This window comes from Leopardus geoffroyi, chromosome A3, assembly GCF_018350155.1.
Source record: "Leopardus geoffroyi isolate Oge1 chromosome A3, O.geoffroyi_Oge1_pat1.0, whole genome shotgun sequence".
In the NCBI taxonomy this organism is placed as follows: Eukaryota; Metazoa; Chordata; class Mammalia; order Carnivora; family Felidae; genus Leopardus; species Leopardus geoffroyi.
In genome coordinates, this window is record NC_059336.1 from 23804025 (window position 1) to 23818550 (window position 14526).

The following is a 14526-nucleotide window of genomic DNA, read 5'->3' on the forward strand; positions in this document are numbered from 1 at the left end:
AGCAGACTAATTTTTATAGGAAAGAATGTAATCATATATCACCTTTTAATTTAAAATTAATTAATAAAATTAAAAAAAACGAAGAATTACCAACTTCACTAGATCCTCCATGTTCCACTGGCCTCTTTTTCTTTTGTTCTTCTTCCTTTTTAAATATTTATTTATTTATTTTGAGCGAGAGAGAGAGAGAGAGAGAGAGAGATCTCACAAATGGTGAGATCATGACCTGAGCCAAAATCAAGAGTCAGACACTCAACCCACTGAGCCACTCAGGTGCCCCTCTCTTATCTCCTTTTAATATATGATGCCACTTGTCCTGATGTATGTGTAGAAGCATTGCACCATTGTAATGCTACACATAAGCTACTGATTTGAATGCAGGAAGCATCTTTATTTTGGCTTATAAAATCCTTCATATGGAAGATTGATGACGGAAATCTTCCGTTTTATATAAAAACAAAACTAAATTTATTTACAAAATAAAAATTATTAGTATTTGGAGACTATTAGTCTGCTAATAGATCTTCTTTTTTCACATTTACCCCTCTCTGATCCATCTCTATATAGCAGTCAATGTCAGCTTCTTAAATGTGAGCCAGTTAGCCCTCCCCTGCTTATTATCCTCCAATGGTTCCAACTATACTTAGAATAAAATACAGACTTCATCTAGAAGTCCTTGCACAATTTAGTTTCTGCCTATCTTATCTCTTTAAATTAATTCAGATTAATTTTAATGCCACACTGGTTTTCTTTGGATTCTTTTTTTAAATGTTTATTTATTTTGAGAGAGAGAGAGAGAGAGAGAGAGAGAGAGAGAGCAGGGGAGGGGCAGAGAGATGGAGGGAGAGAATCTTAAGCAGGTTCCATACCTGGTTTGGAGCCCAACATGGGGCTCAATCCCATGACCCTGGGATCATGACCTGAGCTTAAATCAAGAGTGGAACGCTCAACTGAATGAGCCAGAACCACCCAGGCGCCCCTTCTTTGGATTCTTTTTAAAAAAATGTTAATATTTTTTATTAGAGAGAGAGTGAGAGAGACAGAGAGAGAGAGAAAGAGAGAGAGAGCACATGCATGAGCAGGGGAGAGGGGCAGAGGGAGAGGGATAGAGAATCCCAAGCAGGATCTGACTGTCAGTGCAGAGCCTGATGTGGGGCTCAAACTCACTGTGAGATCATGACCTGAGCCAAAATCAACAGTCAGACACTCAGGACTGAGCCACCAAGACACCCCTGTTTTTAAAAATTGAAGTAAAGTTGACATAGGCTGTTATATTAGTTTCAAGTGTACAACATAGTGATTTCACAACTCTACACGTTACTCGATGCTTACCATGGTAAGTGCAGTCACCATCTGTCACCATACAAAGTTACAATATTGTTTTTTTTTTAAGTTTATTTATTTTGAGAGAGAGAGAGAGAGAGAGAGAGTGAGCAAAGCAGAGAGAGAATCCCAAGCAGGTTCCATGCTGTCAGTACAGAGCCTGACGTGGGGCTTGAACTCACTAACCGTGAGATCATGACCTGAGCCAAATTCAAGAGTTGGGTGCTTTAACTGACTGAGCCACCAGGCGCCCCACAATATTATTGATTAATATGTTGTACTTTTCATCTCTGTGACTTATTTCATACCTGGAATTTGTTTAAATGTTTATTTTTGGAAGAGAGAGAGAGAGAGAATGAGCAAGGGAGGAGCAGAGAGAAAGGAGGACAGAGGATTCGAAGTGGGCTCTATGCTGATAGCAGCAAGCCTGACAGCAGTGAGCCCAATGCTGGGCTTGTACGTGTTCTGAGCCGAAGTCAGACACTCAACTGGGCCCATAACTGGGATTTTTTTTAACCTCTTAATTCCCTTCACCTATTTTACCCATCCCCCCGCCCCCACTGGCAGCTACCAGTTTTCTGTATTTATGACTCTGTTTCTGCTTTCGTACTTGTTTTGTTTTTAGATTCCACATACAAGTGAAATCCTATGGTATTTGTTTTTCTCTGTCATACTATTTCACTTAACATAATACCCCCTAGCTTTATTCATGTTGTTGAAGATGGTAAGATCTCCGTCTTTTTTATGGCTGAGTAACATTTCATTGCATATACCCTACATCTTCTTTATTCATCTGTGGATAGACACTTAGGTTGCTTCCATATCTTGACTATTGTAAATAATGTTGCAATAAACATAGGGGTGCATATATCTTTTTGCATTAGTGTTTTTCTTTCTGGTAAATACCCAATTCTTTCGCTTCTTGAAATAAACCCTTATTCTTTCCTATCTCGGTACTCTTGTCCTGGAATCTTTCTTCCCTCTCTCATCCCCCAACATTTGCTGATAAAATAGCATGTTCAAAGTCACTTCCCATGGCTAGCTCCTTCTCATCCTTAGGGTCTCAACTTACATGTCACCTCCTCAGAGAGGCCTTACCTGGCCATGTTATCTAAAGTGTAGTTTCCCATATTATTCTCAAGTTTGGCTCTTTGTTTCCTTCAAAGCACTTCCCACGATTTTTAATTATTTTATTTTTTCCTTGGTTTACTAGATTTTGTGTGCCCCCTTCACCAGTCTAGAGCTCCACAAAGCCATTATACACATCTGTTTTGTGACCAGCACATAGTGAACATTCACTGGGTTTTTGTTGACTGAATGGAGAGGAAGTCTTTTAACATCCTGCCCCTCTGCTCCCAGTCAACCCCAGGAGCATCTACTGCTCTTGGGATACAGTGGAAGAGGTCCACCAGCCAAGGTGATTCTCTCCCACCTCCTCAAGAAACTCCTTGTATCCTTGATTCCTTCTTCTGTGCCTTCACCTTCACAATTATTTCCTATCAAAACTCAAAGATGTTCACATTAAACAACCAACCGGCCAGAAACCCCAAAAGTTCCTTCCTCTTCGGGCCTCGGGTCAGCACGTGACTGCCCTCTTGACTTTCAGGACTCAGCTGAACACTCTCCTGTGTTCCTCTACAACAACTTCTCATACTCGTTTTTTGGGAGCTCTTCAATATTGGGATCCCCCAAAGTCCTGTTTTTTTTTTCACCCCCCCCCCCCCCCCCCAGTGAAAAGGGGAGGTATTCCCGTGGGGGAAGAGTCTTGGGAAAGAATTCTGACAACGGGGCGCTGAGGAGTGAGGCTGGGTGAGGGAGAAGTAAGTGGTTAAGGAGAGAGCTATGAAAAGCGCAAGGCTATTGGTCAAGGAGGACAGGTGCAGCGGGGAAGACGTGAGTCTCTGTGACGTGTCACAGGGGTAAGACAGGGGAGAACGGGAGGCGCGCGCCAGGTCGGGGAAAGTGCGCGCTCTTGAGCGCAGGCTCCTCTGTGCGCCTGCGCTGCCGTTGCCAGGTACCGCCAGCGAAAGGACAGCTTAGACAAGGGGAGGGGGCAGCGGGGACTCCGGAAGGCCACTCTTTACCCGGAAGTGGTTGCAGAGGAACATGGCGTTGCTGGTGCGAGTCCTTGTGAGTGAGGGAGTACTTTTCTGCGGTCGCCCCCAGGGTTGGAGTCGGAAAGGGCAGGGCGGGAGAAGCTGGAGGAGAGTGCAGGAGGGGAGCTTGGGTGGCAGCGAGGCTGCGCGGTCGCCTTTCTGCGGGGAAACTGAGGCAGCTGCCCACTTTCCCCTACCCTCGGTTTGGTGGTGGCTTCCCCGTTTTTGGAGGAGGGAGAGAGTGACATCGGACCCAAATCTGGCGAAGTTTGCTTTTCCTCACTTACCTCTTGCGACCGCCCTCCCTCAGGGGAGGCAGCACGTGGGGGCACTGATTGGAGTTTTCGGGAGGCCTGGGTTCCTGTTTCTGTTCTGTCACTGATTCCCAGTGTGACCTTGGGCAAATCACTTTCGGGTCTCAGTGTCCCGACGGGAAAAATGAGGACGTTAATCTGCAGTTCCTTCGGTTTCCGAGATTCTCTGGGTTTGTTTCCGAGACCAATCAGTAAGACGATTCTTAACCGTACAGTTAAGTGGAATACTGTTTCAGGTCATGAGATTGAAAGCTGCATGCAAACCGAGCTCATACTCTGCCGAGCACAGTGTATGACACACCGTAGGTGTTCAATAAATGTTGAAGGAATTAACGAAGTGAGGAAGGAATTACTTGACTTCTTAGCACTCTTGTGAGAAACTGCGGCCCTTGTGATCCAGCCCCTGTCCTTCTAGCATACTCTGACATCTGGGAATTCAAGGAGAAAGAAAGTGGCAGCAGGAAAAGGTTAGGATGATACAGAACCTAGTTACTAATCATTGAGTGATGGGAGGGTTTATCATTTTAGCTAGTCTTTCAGAAATTGGGTCAAGGACATTGTTTTTCGTAGCAGACACTGCCCATTCCTGCCTCTGGCTATCGTGTGAGTTATTTACACTTATGTTTCTAATCTTTTTATATATGGTTTATAAGAACTGCAATTTTATGTCTTATATTTCTTGTCAGCCTAGCAAAGTGCGGTACTCTCTGTTCCTGCTCAGTAATTGTTTGAAGAATAGCTCATATAACCTACAGAAAGATTCACTTAGTGAAGTAATTGTTGATGCCAGGGCAGAAATTGATTCAGATCTGAGAACTGCGGGAGAAATGGCAAGTAGGATGTCCTAAATTATTACACTTTTAAGATGGATATGTCAGGAAAAAGATGAAAAGCTTATTGGGCTATATACCTGAAATGAACACCTTGATTTATCTTGGAAGTTAGGGCCTGCCTGATATATTAAATATTCTTGCCCCTGAGTGTGTGGACTGTTGTAGGTTTATTTCTTCTTAGGTGGTAGCATCCATAGACACCACCTAACTGCCCTCTATTTGTCATATTTTTTGCTATTTATTCCTTTCTGCTCATCCTTTTAGATAAAAAGCAAGTTTAGATAAGGAAAAGTCACTTTTACTTTATACTATGAATCTTTAAAAGTTTCTTATTATATGATATAATGTGCTGTGTGACAAAGCAATGGAATCTCCCCTAATACTAGTTGAAAGTGACAATAAACATGAAAGCAGCAGATATTTATTGATTACCTATTCTGAAGAGGCATTTGGGTTAGGTGCTGAGGAATTCACAAATATAGGGAATCTACCTTCTAGGAGTCTGAAGAGCCTTGGTTGAAAGTGTGGCTCTGTTACTTATTATGTGTTACCTGGAGCCAGTCCCCTAACTTCTCTGAGCCTCAGATTTCCTTAACAGTAAGTTTGATAGGATTGATCAGAAAATCAGTTGATACAGGTGACATTTAAGCGCTTTTCTTCTCTTCCTTTTAGTTCAGCACCTGTTTTGAGAGTACTGCATTCTGGGAACTATCCAAGGAACTGAGGATGAAAATCATAGACCTCTGCCTGAAGTTTATAGTCTAACAGGAGAGACAGAAAAGAGAACTCCTAATACAATACTTGAAATGCTGTGATAGAAGTTTGTACCAGGTGCTATAGGAGCAGAGTAGAGACATACTAAACCAGCTTGAGGATAAGCATCCATCAGGGAGTGATGCCTGAACTAAATGAGAGCATTAGAGAAGGGGAAAGAGAGCATATGCTACTAATGCCAGATAACCAAGAACTGTATGTGACTCTGTTTGGCTTGACTTGGGTACTTATGGTGAAATGGCAGGATTCAGGGCCGTGTGTCTCATGGTTAGGATTAGAGGTTTATCCTGAGGCACAGGGGACCCTTTGAAATGTTTTAAGCAAGGGAAGATTTATTTTTAAAGTTTTTTTTTTTCAAATAATTTTCATTTTTGGATTTTATTTTTCAAATAATTTTCAAGTTGAAACCAACCCAATCTTCATTTTAAAGTTTCTCTCCTGCCTATAGTATAAACCACTGGGGTACTTCTATAGGCTGAGACCCTGAGTCCTTCAAATGGGTTGAGGAGTTGCATCATGGGTAAACTACAAATGCACACTGAGGAGCTTTGAATAGTGTGCAACCTAACGTGAGCTGATAGCAGCTCAGTGTCTAGGCTGGTTTCCTGTGGTTGCCAGTTTGCGCCTGGCCCTGGAGACTGGGTTCTAGGACAAGGTTATGCACTCCCTGACCTTTTGGTACTTGTGCTGGATACAGACAGGTAGTCCTTGATGGCGATGTATACATATTACTTGGTGTCATCTATCATGCTGTAGATGGCATCTATGTCAAAGCTTCTGTTTTTAATGCAAAAGAGTTTGTTTTTAAAGGGTTTTTTTTTGATATTTACTCTTTTTTCATTTAAATTTTTAAAGTTAAAGAATAATTGATGTACAGTGTTGCACTTATTTAATTATATAATTTGATAACTGTTTAAAAAAATTTTTTTTAATGTTTTATTTTATTTTTGAGAGAGAGAGAGAGAGAGACAGCGTGCAATCAGGGGAGGGGCAGAGAGAGAGGGAGACACAGAATCCGAAGCAGGCTCCAGGCTCTGAACTGTCAGCACGGAGCCAAATGCAGGGCTCAAACTCAGATCATGACCTGAACCGAAGTCGGACGCTTAACCCCTGATAACTGTTAACATAGGTATATATTTGAAAAGCTATCACCACAATAAAAATAATGAACATATCTGTCAGTCTCCAAAATTTCTTTGTACTCTTTTGCAGTCCTTTTCTCCTCTTCTCTCCTGCAACCACCACTGATGAGGGGAACACTTTAGTTTCTTTCTTTCTTTTTTTTTATTAAAAAAAATTTAAAAATATTTATTTATTTTCGAGAGAGAGGCAGAGTGTGAGGGGGGAAGTGCAGAGAGACAGGGAGACACAGAATCTGAAACGGGCTCTAGGCTCTGAGCTTTCAGTACAGAGCCCAACACAGGGCTCAAACTCATGAACCATGAGATCATGACTTGAGGCAAAGTTGGACACTTAACCAACTGAGCCACCCAGTTGCCCCTAGTTTCTTTTATCATTTTTAAATTGAAATTTACAAATTTCATTTTGAAAGTGTAAAAAAAGTAAAAAAAAAAACCCATATAAACACTTATATCCACTAGGAGATTTTTGCTTTAATATATCCCTGTAGCAGTTGTGGAAGGATCAGTCAGAGTGGGCTGAGGTTCGGGTCCCAAAGTCCAGCCAGAACTACTCACGTAATCCTGGAAGAAGTAGAGGGCCTGTACTAAGAGGAGGCAGGGAAAGTGTGGTTATAGAGGAAGGGATGATTTCAACAAGTATTGAGGAAACAGAGTCTACAGGGTTTGGTGGAAGGTTGGATATTGAGGGTGAGGGAGAGGGGTGTCTAACAGTGAGTCCTAGGTCTGCCTTGGATGACTGAGTTAATACAGCAGTGTCCTTCACTGAGAATATCCAGTTGGAGATGGTGGTATTTTATTGTTTGTTTGTTTTTAAGTAGGCTTCACACCCAGCGTGGTGCTTGAAGTAACCACCCTGAGATCAAGACCTGAACTCAGATCAAGAGTTGGAGGCTTAACTGACTGAGCCATCCAGGTGCCCTAAGTTTTTTTTTTTTTTTTTTTTTTTTTACGCAGCTGGTGAGTTGGTGTTCAGGAGAGACTAAGCAAGCAAGCAGAGATATAGGTTGTAGTTGAAATAAGATGTTGAGTTTTCCTGGGGAGTAATATGGATAGCTAACATTTATAGGGCACTTACCATATGGTAAGCACTCTTGTATACTGTATATATGTGAACTTAATCCTTACACTAGCCCTTTGATAAGGTAGGCACTATTATTTCCCCCATTTTAAGATAAGAAATTGGAACCACAGAGAAGTAATATTCCTCAAACAGTCTCATTAGTTTCCCCTTATTTTTTATTCTTTTTTCCCTTCTCCAATAATGGGTTTAAGAAGGAAGAGGAAGCTAAAACATTGCTATTGCTAAGTAGCTCCAGCAGAGGAACTGGATATTTGAGTAGTACAGTGGGACTTGTTTATGGTTTATGAGCTGTTCTGGGCATTGGTGGTCATTTTTGCTTTATTTTGACAGTATTAGAAACCGCAGAAAGCCACTCTTGTGCTAGCTATTTATTTATTTATTATTAAAAAAAATTTTTTTTAATGTTTATTCATTTTTGAGAGACAGAGACGAAGTGCGAGTGGGGGAGAGGCAGAGAGAGAGGGACACACAATCTGAAGCAGGCTCCAGGCTCTGAGCTGTCAGCACAGGGCCTGATGCAGGGCTTGAACTCACAAACCGTGAGATCATGACCTGAGCCAAAGCAGTCGCTCAACTGACTGAGCCACCCAGCTGCCCCCACTCTTGTGCTTTTTAAAAAAAATTGTAGTAAAATATAGATAATATAAAATGTACCATTTTAATAGTTTTTAACTATACAGTTCAGAATGGTATTAAATGTATTCACATTGTTACGCTGCCATCACACCGTCATTCACAGAACTCTTTTTATCTTGCAAAACTGAAATTCTGCCTATTAAATGATAAATCATTATGCCCCCCTCTACTTAGTCCCAAGCAGCTATCATTCTTTCTGTCTTTATGATTTTTTTTTTTTTTTTTTATTTATTTTTGGGACAGAGAGAGACAGAGCATGAACAGGGGAGGGGCAGAGAGAGAGGGAGACACAGAATCGGAAACAGGCTCCAGGCTCTGAGCCATCAGCCCAGAGCCTGATGCGGGGCTCGAACCCACGGACCGCGAGATCGTGACCTGGCTGAAGTCGGACGCTTAACCGACTGCGCCACCCAGGCGCCCCCTGTCTTTATGATTTTGACTACTGTAGGTACTCATATAAGTGGAATCATAGGGTATTTGTCCTTTTGTGACTGGTGTATTTCACTCAGCATAATGTCTTCAAGGTTCTTCCATGTTGTAACATGTGTCAGAGTTTCCTACCTTTTTAAGGCTGAATAATATTCCATTGTATGTATAAACCACATTTTGTTTACCCATTCTTTTGAGGATAGACACTTGGGTTGCTTCCATCTTTTGGCTATTATGAAATAGTGCTGCCACTATTTATATCTTTTCAAGTCCCTGTTTTTACTTCGTTTGGGTATATATTCAGAAATAGATCATATGGATCATATGGTAATTCTATATTTAATTTTTTGAGCATTTGCCATTTTATTTCCCACAGTGGTTGCACCAGTTTACATTCCCACCAGGAAAGCATAAGGGCTCCAGTTTCTGTACATCTTTGTTAATGCTTATTATTTTCTTTCTTTCTTTTTTTTCCTTCATGTGGCCATCTTAATAGGTGTGAGGTGATATCTCATTGTAGTTTTGATTTGCATTTCTCTAATGATTAATGATGTTGAGCATATTTTATATGCAAGTTGGCCATTTGTATATCTTTGGACAAATGTCTATTTGAGTCCTTTGCCCGTTTTTTAATTGAGTTGTTTGTTGTTGAGCTGTAGGAATTTTTTTTTATATTCTGGAATCAGTGCCTTATCACATCTATGATTTGCAAATACTCTGTCCCATTCCATGGGTTATCTTTTTACTTTGTTGATAGTAGTCTTTGATGCACAAAAGTTTTTAATTTTGATGAAGTCCAACTTAACTATTTTTTCTTTTGTTGTCTGGGCTTTGGTGTCATAGCCAAGAAATCATCGCCAAATCTGATGTCATGAAGCTTTTCCCTTATGTTTCCTTCTAGGAGTGTCATAGTTTTAGGTCTTATGTTTAGATCTTTGATCAATTTTGAATTAATTTTTGTATATGGTATAAGGTTTTATTGTATTTTTTATTATTTTCCTTGTGTTTGCTGTGGTGATAACAATTAACATCTTGATTTATAACAATCCAGTTTGAATTAATATCAACTTAATTTCAGTAATATATAAAAACTTTGGGGGTCCTGGGTGGCTCAGTTGGTTAAGTGTCTAACTTCAGCTCAGGTCATGATCTTGTGGTTCAAGCCCCACGTTGGGCTCTGCACTGACAGCACAGATGGAGCCTGATTGGGATTATCTCTGCCCCTCCCTCCTTCCTCTTGCCTCCATGCTTGCGTGCGCGCGCGCGCGCGCGCGCGCGCGCGCGCACACACACACACACACATGCGCGCGCACACACTCTTTCAAAAATAAATAAATAAACATTAAAAAAAAAAACAACCCTGTGATTCCATTTAGCTCCATTCCTTCCTGGCTCCCTTGTGCCATTAATGTCATTCAAATTATATATTTAAACATTGTGTGCCCATCAGCATAGATTTACAATTTTTGCTTAATGCTGTTGCCTTTTAAGTTAAAAATAAAAATAGAGGAATGCCTGGGTGGCTCAACTGGTTGAGCTCTGACTTCATCTCAGGTCATGATCTCACTGTTTGTGGGTTTGAGCCCTGTGTCGGGCTCTGTGCTGACAGCTCAGAGCATGGAGCCTGCTTTGGATTCTGTGTCTCCCTCCCTCTCTGCCCCTCCTCCTCTCACACTCTGCCTCTCTCTCATAAATAAAACATTAAAACAAATTAAAAAAATAAAAATAATTAAAAACAAAAAATATACTTATGCTGTATTTTTTTAATTTATCCAAGTAGTTGCTTTTATCAGTGCACTTTATTTCTTCATGTGGATTTGAGTTACTGTACTGTCAGAGGTCTCATTTCAGCCTGAAGTTCTCCTTTTAGTGTTTGCTGTAGAGCAGGTCTGCTGTTGGTTTTCTCAGTTTTTGTTTATCTAGAAAGTCCTAATTTTTCATCCCATTGCCTTCTGTTTTCCATGGTTTCTGAGGAGAAATCAGCTATTAATGTTATCAAAGATCTCTTGTACATGTTGAATAGCTTCTCTTGCTGCTTTCAAGATTCTGTGTTTTTGTTTTTCAACAGCTTGATTATGATGTCTTTTTTTTAACACTTTATTTATTTTATTATATATTATTTATTTAAAAAAATTTTTTAAGTTTATTTATTTTGAGAGCAAGAGAGGGAGAGGCAGGGAGGGGCAGAGAGAGAGTGGGAGAGACAGAATCTCAAGCAGGCTCTGTGCTGACAGCAGATGCAGGGCTTGAATTCATGAACTGTGAGATTATGACCTGAGCTGAAACCAAGAGTTGGACGTTTAACCAACTGAGCCACTGATGTGCCCCTGTTTCACCTTATTTTTGAGAGAGAGAGAGAGCGAGCAAGCACTTGTGTGTGTACCACATGAGCTGGGGAGGGGCAGAGAGAGGGAGACAGAGGATCTGAAGCAGTCTCTGTGCTGATAGCAGAGGGCCTGATGTGGGGCTTCAGCTCACGAACCAAACTGTGAGATCATGACCTGAGCTGAAGTTGGATGCTTAACCGACTGAGCCACTGAGGCACCCAACATATATCTATTTATAGATTTCTCTGCATTTATGCTATTGGAGTTAGTTGAGTTTCTTGGATTTATAGATTGATGTTTTTCATCAAATTTGGGATATTTTCTGCCAGTATTTCTTCAAATATTTTTTGTTTCCCTTTATTTCCTCTTGTCCTTCTGAGACTCCCCTTATACATATGTTGGTACATTTGATGGTATCTCGTAGGTCTCTGAAGCTCTGTTAAAATTTTTTCATTCTTTTTTCTTTCTGTTCCTTAGTTTGGATAATCTTGGTTGATCTATTTTCACGGTCACTGATTTTCTCTTCTGCTCAAATCTGCGGTTTAACCCCTTTAGGGAAATGTTCATTTTATTTATTGTTCTTTTCAACACAAGAATTTGTTTTTTTTTTTAAATAATTTCTCTGTTGATATTCTCTATTTTGTGAGATAGCATTCTTATACTTTGCTGTAGTTCTTTAGAATGGTTTCCTTTAGATTATAAACATATTTAGGGGTGCCTGGGTGGCTCAGTAGGTTAAGTGTCTGACTCCTGATTTTGACTCTGGTCATGATCTCATGGTTCATGGGATTGTGCCCTGCGTTGAGCTGTGCATTGACAGCGTGGAGCCTGCTTGGGATTCTCTGTCCCTCTCCTGCTTGTGCTTCCACTCAAAATAAATAAACTTTAAATAGTTTCACAGTCTTTGTCTAGTTTATCTAACATGTGAGCTTCTTCAGGGACAGTTTCTGTAGATTTTTTTTTCCCCTTCTGTGTATGGACCATGCTTTTATGTTTCTTTACATGTTTCATACTTTTTTTTTTTTTTTTTTGGTTGAAAACTGGACATTTTAAATAATATGTGGCAACTCTGGAAGTCAGGTCTGTCCTTTCCCAGAGTTTGTTATTGTTTTTCTGTTTAGTGATATTTCTGAATTAACCCTGTAAAGTCTATATTCTTTGTTGTATGGTCTCAGCTCAGTTAGCTTAGTGGTCAGGTAATGATTGGAGACTTCTTAAATACCTGGAACCAGTAAGTCTTCTGTTTTTTGCTGAAGGGCTCCGTGCACATGTTGTGGTACACCATCAACAGTCTTACAATCATTTAACATCTCTGCCTTAAATTTCACTTCTTGCTTGTGCAGAGCCTCAAGGTTAACCAGAGGTCTCAGGTCTTTCCTGTTCTTGTGCACAGCCCTGTGCATATGCGTGGCCTTCAGATTCCCAGGAATATGTCATACCTTTTCAAAGCTCATTCTCTTGCTTTTCCTTTTAAGCTTCTTTTGTTAGCCTATTGTTTTCTCCATGTATTATCCATTGCCTCAGGCAGTTATGAAGTTAAACAATTGTTTTCAATGAGTGCTCCTGCAGAAATGTTTTTTTCAGTTTTTCATGTTGAATGAGTTTTACATTGGATGGAGTCTTCTAAAGAGCTACTAAACAGATCAAATAATGCCATTTCTTTGCAAGTAAGGCTTTAAGGAGCATCAACCCCGTTCCGAATCAACTTTTTTCCAGAGACCACTAGTTCTTTTTAGTGACTAGTACTATTCAGAAACCAAGTCTGGATGCTGGATGTGGGCATTGCTTCCAGGACCTATCAGGACAGGAATAGGAAGCACATGTATGTGTATACATTTACATAAACACATCTATTTCTGTATTTGTCTATACATATTAATAACCCATACCAATAACTCTAAATTCATACTAGTATCTTGGGGTTTATTGTACCTTTCTGCCTTTCTATAATAGAAATTTTAATGTACATAATAATTAATACATATATTTACTGATATGCCCAATCTTAATATATTTAATGATTTGCTCAAATCTTTCCCGGATGTAATCAATCTTTTTTTTTTATATACATTTTTTAAATGTTTATTTTTTTTTTATTTTTTTTTTTATTTTTTGGGGACAGAGAGAGACAGAGCATGAACGGGGGAGGGGCAGAGAGAGAGGGAGACACAGAATCGGAAACAGGCTCCAGGCTCTGAGCCATCAGCCCAGAGCCCGACGCGGGGCTCAAACTCACGGACCGCGAGATCATGACCTGGCTGAAGTTGGACGCTTAACCGACTGCGCCACCCAGGCGCCCCTTAAATGTTTATTTTTGAGAGAGACAGAGATGGAATGCGAGTGGGTTGGGGCAGAGAGAGAGGGAGGCACAGAATCCAAAGCAGGCTCCAGGTTCCGAGCTGTCAGCACAGAGCCCTGCGCGGGGTTGGAACTCACGTGAGATCATGACCTGAGCCGAAGTCAGACGCTCAACTGACTGAGCCACCCAGGCACCCCGTAATCAATCTTTTAAAGCTCAGATTGGAACCCCCAACAAAGTGGGAGGAGGCAGAGGATTCAGTAATGATGGAAGGAATTGTTGAACATTCTCTGCTCCTCTGGTATGTCTAAGTATCCTTTTGTAGCATGCCACTTCATAATTTGCAGGATAGTTTGCTACAATAGTGTTTATCCTCTGGATTATGGAATTAAATTAGTATCCATGGCATTCAGACTACAGGAACCAGTGAACCTTTACAGAGTAGATTTGGTGACTATGGTTGATCTTCATTATTCAAGATTCTGTATTTTTGAATTCATTATACTTGCTAAGATTTATTTGTAATTCCCAAATCAATATTCATGGCACTTTCAATGGTCATTTATGGATATGTGCAGAGGAGTGAAAAATTGGAGCTGCAGCATGCAAGTCCTTGCTGAGATCGATATGCTGACTTATTTCAGCTCTTATACTGTAAATAAGTATTGTTTTCACAGTCTATTTAATGCTAAAGTTTTTGTATTTTTGTGCCTTGTTGGTGATTTCCCTGTTTAATATGGCCCCTAAATGTAGTTATCTAGTGTTACTAAGTGCAAGAAGGCTGTGATATTCCTTATAGAGAAAACTTACGTGTTAGATAAGTTTTGTTCAGGAGTGAGTTACAGTGCTATTGTCCATGAGTTCAATGTTAATGAGTTAATTGTATATTTATAAATAATAAGATGTCTTTAAAGAGAAACACACAAGGTTATGTATTGGTTGGTTCATGAAAATGTTGTGACCAGAGGCTTGCAGGAACCTAACCCTGTATTTTCTCTAGGAGCAATGGTTCAGTATTTGCTAACTCAGTGTTTATAGTCACTTTATAAAGCAAAACTACGGAGAATAGGAGGATGGACTACCTGTAAAGCCTTTTCCAATTCATGAGTAAGCCAAGGAAAATACTATGTACAGTATCTTAAAAAAACACATGCAGCAACAGGCTGGTCAATGGACTGATTAAAGCTGTAGTTGAAAAACTGGTCTGTCAGAATATTTTGAAATACAAATGTAAAATCACCTGCAGTTAACAATATGTACAGAAAGTAAAAA

General features: G+C 40.3%; 1 protein-coding gene across 7 annotated transcripts in view; it reads left to right on the plus strand.

Annotated features, from left to right (window-relative positions):
* The first annotated feature begins 3150 nt into the window (after window positions 1-3150).
* Window positions 3151-14526, plus strand: part of LOC123579567 (ubiquinol-cytochrome-c reductase complex assembly factor 1) — a 104075-nt gene continuing 92699 nt past the window's right edge. For 4 of the 7 annotated variants that reach the window (XM_045443618.1, XM_045443620.1, XM_045443623.1 and 1 more), the window contains exon 1: window positions 3151-3216. In XM_045443618.1, coding sequence (XP_045299574.1) covers window positions 3166-3216 — 51 coding nt within the window. In that variant the 5' untranslated portion in view covers window positions 3151-3165. Of the gene's footprint in view, window positions 3217-3322; window positions 3454-14526 lie in introns of those variants that run through there. The other 3 variants (XM_045443621.1, XM_045443625.1, XM_045443619.1) reach the window with 2 other exon arrangements.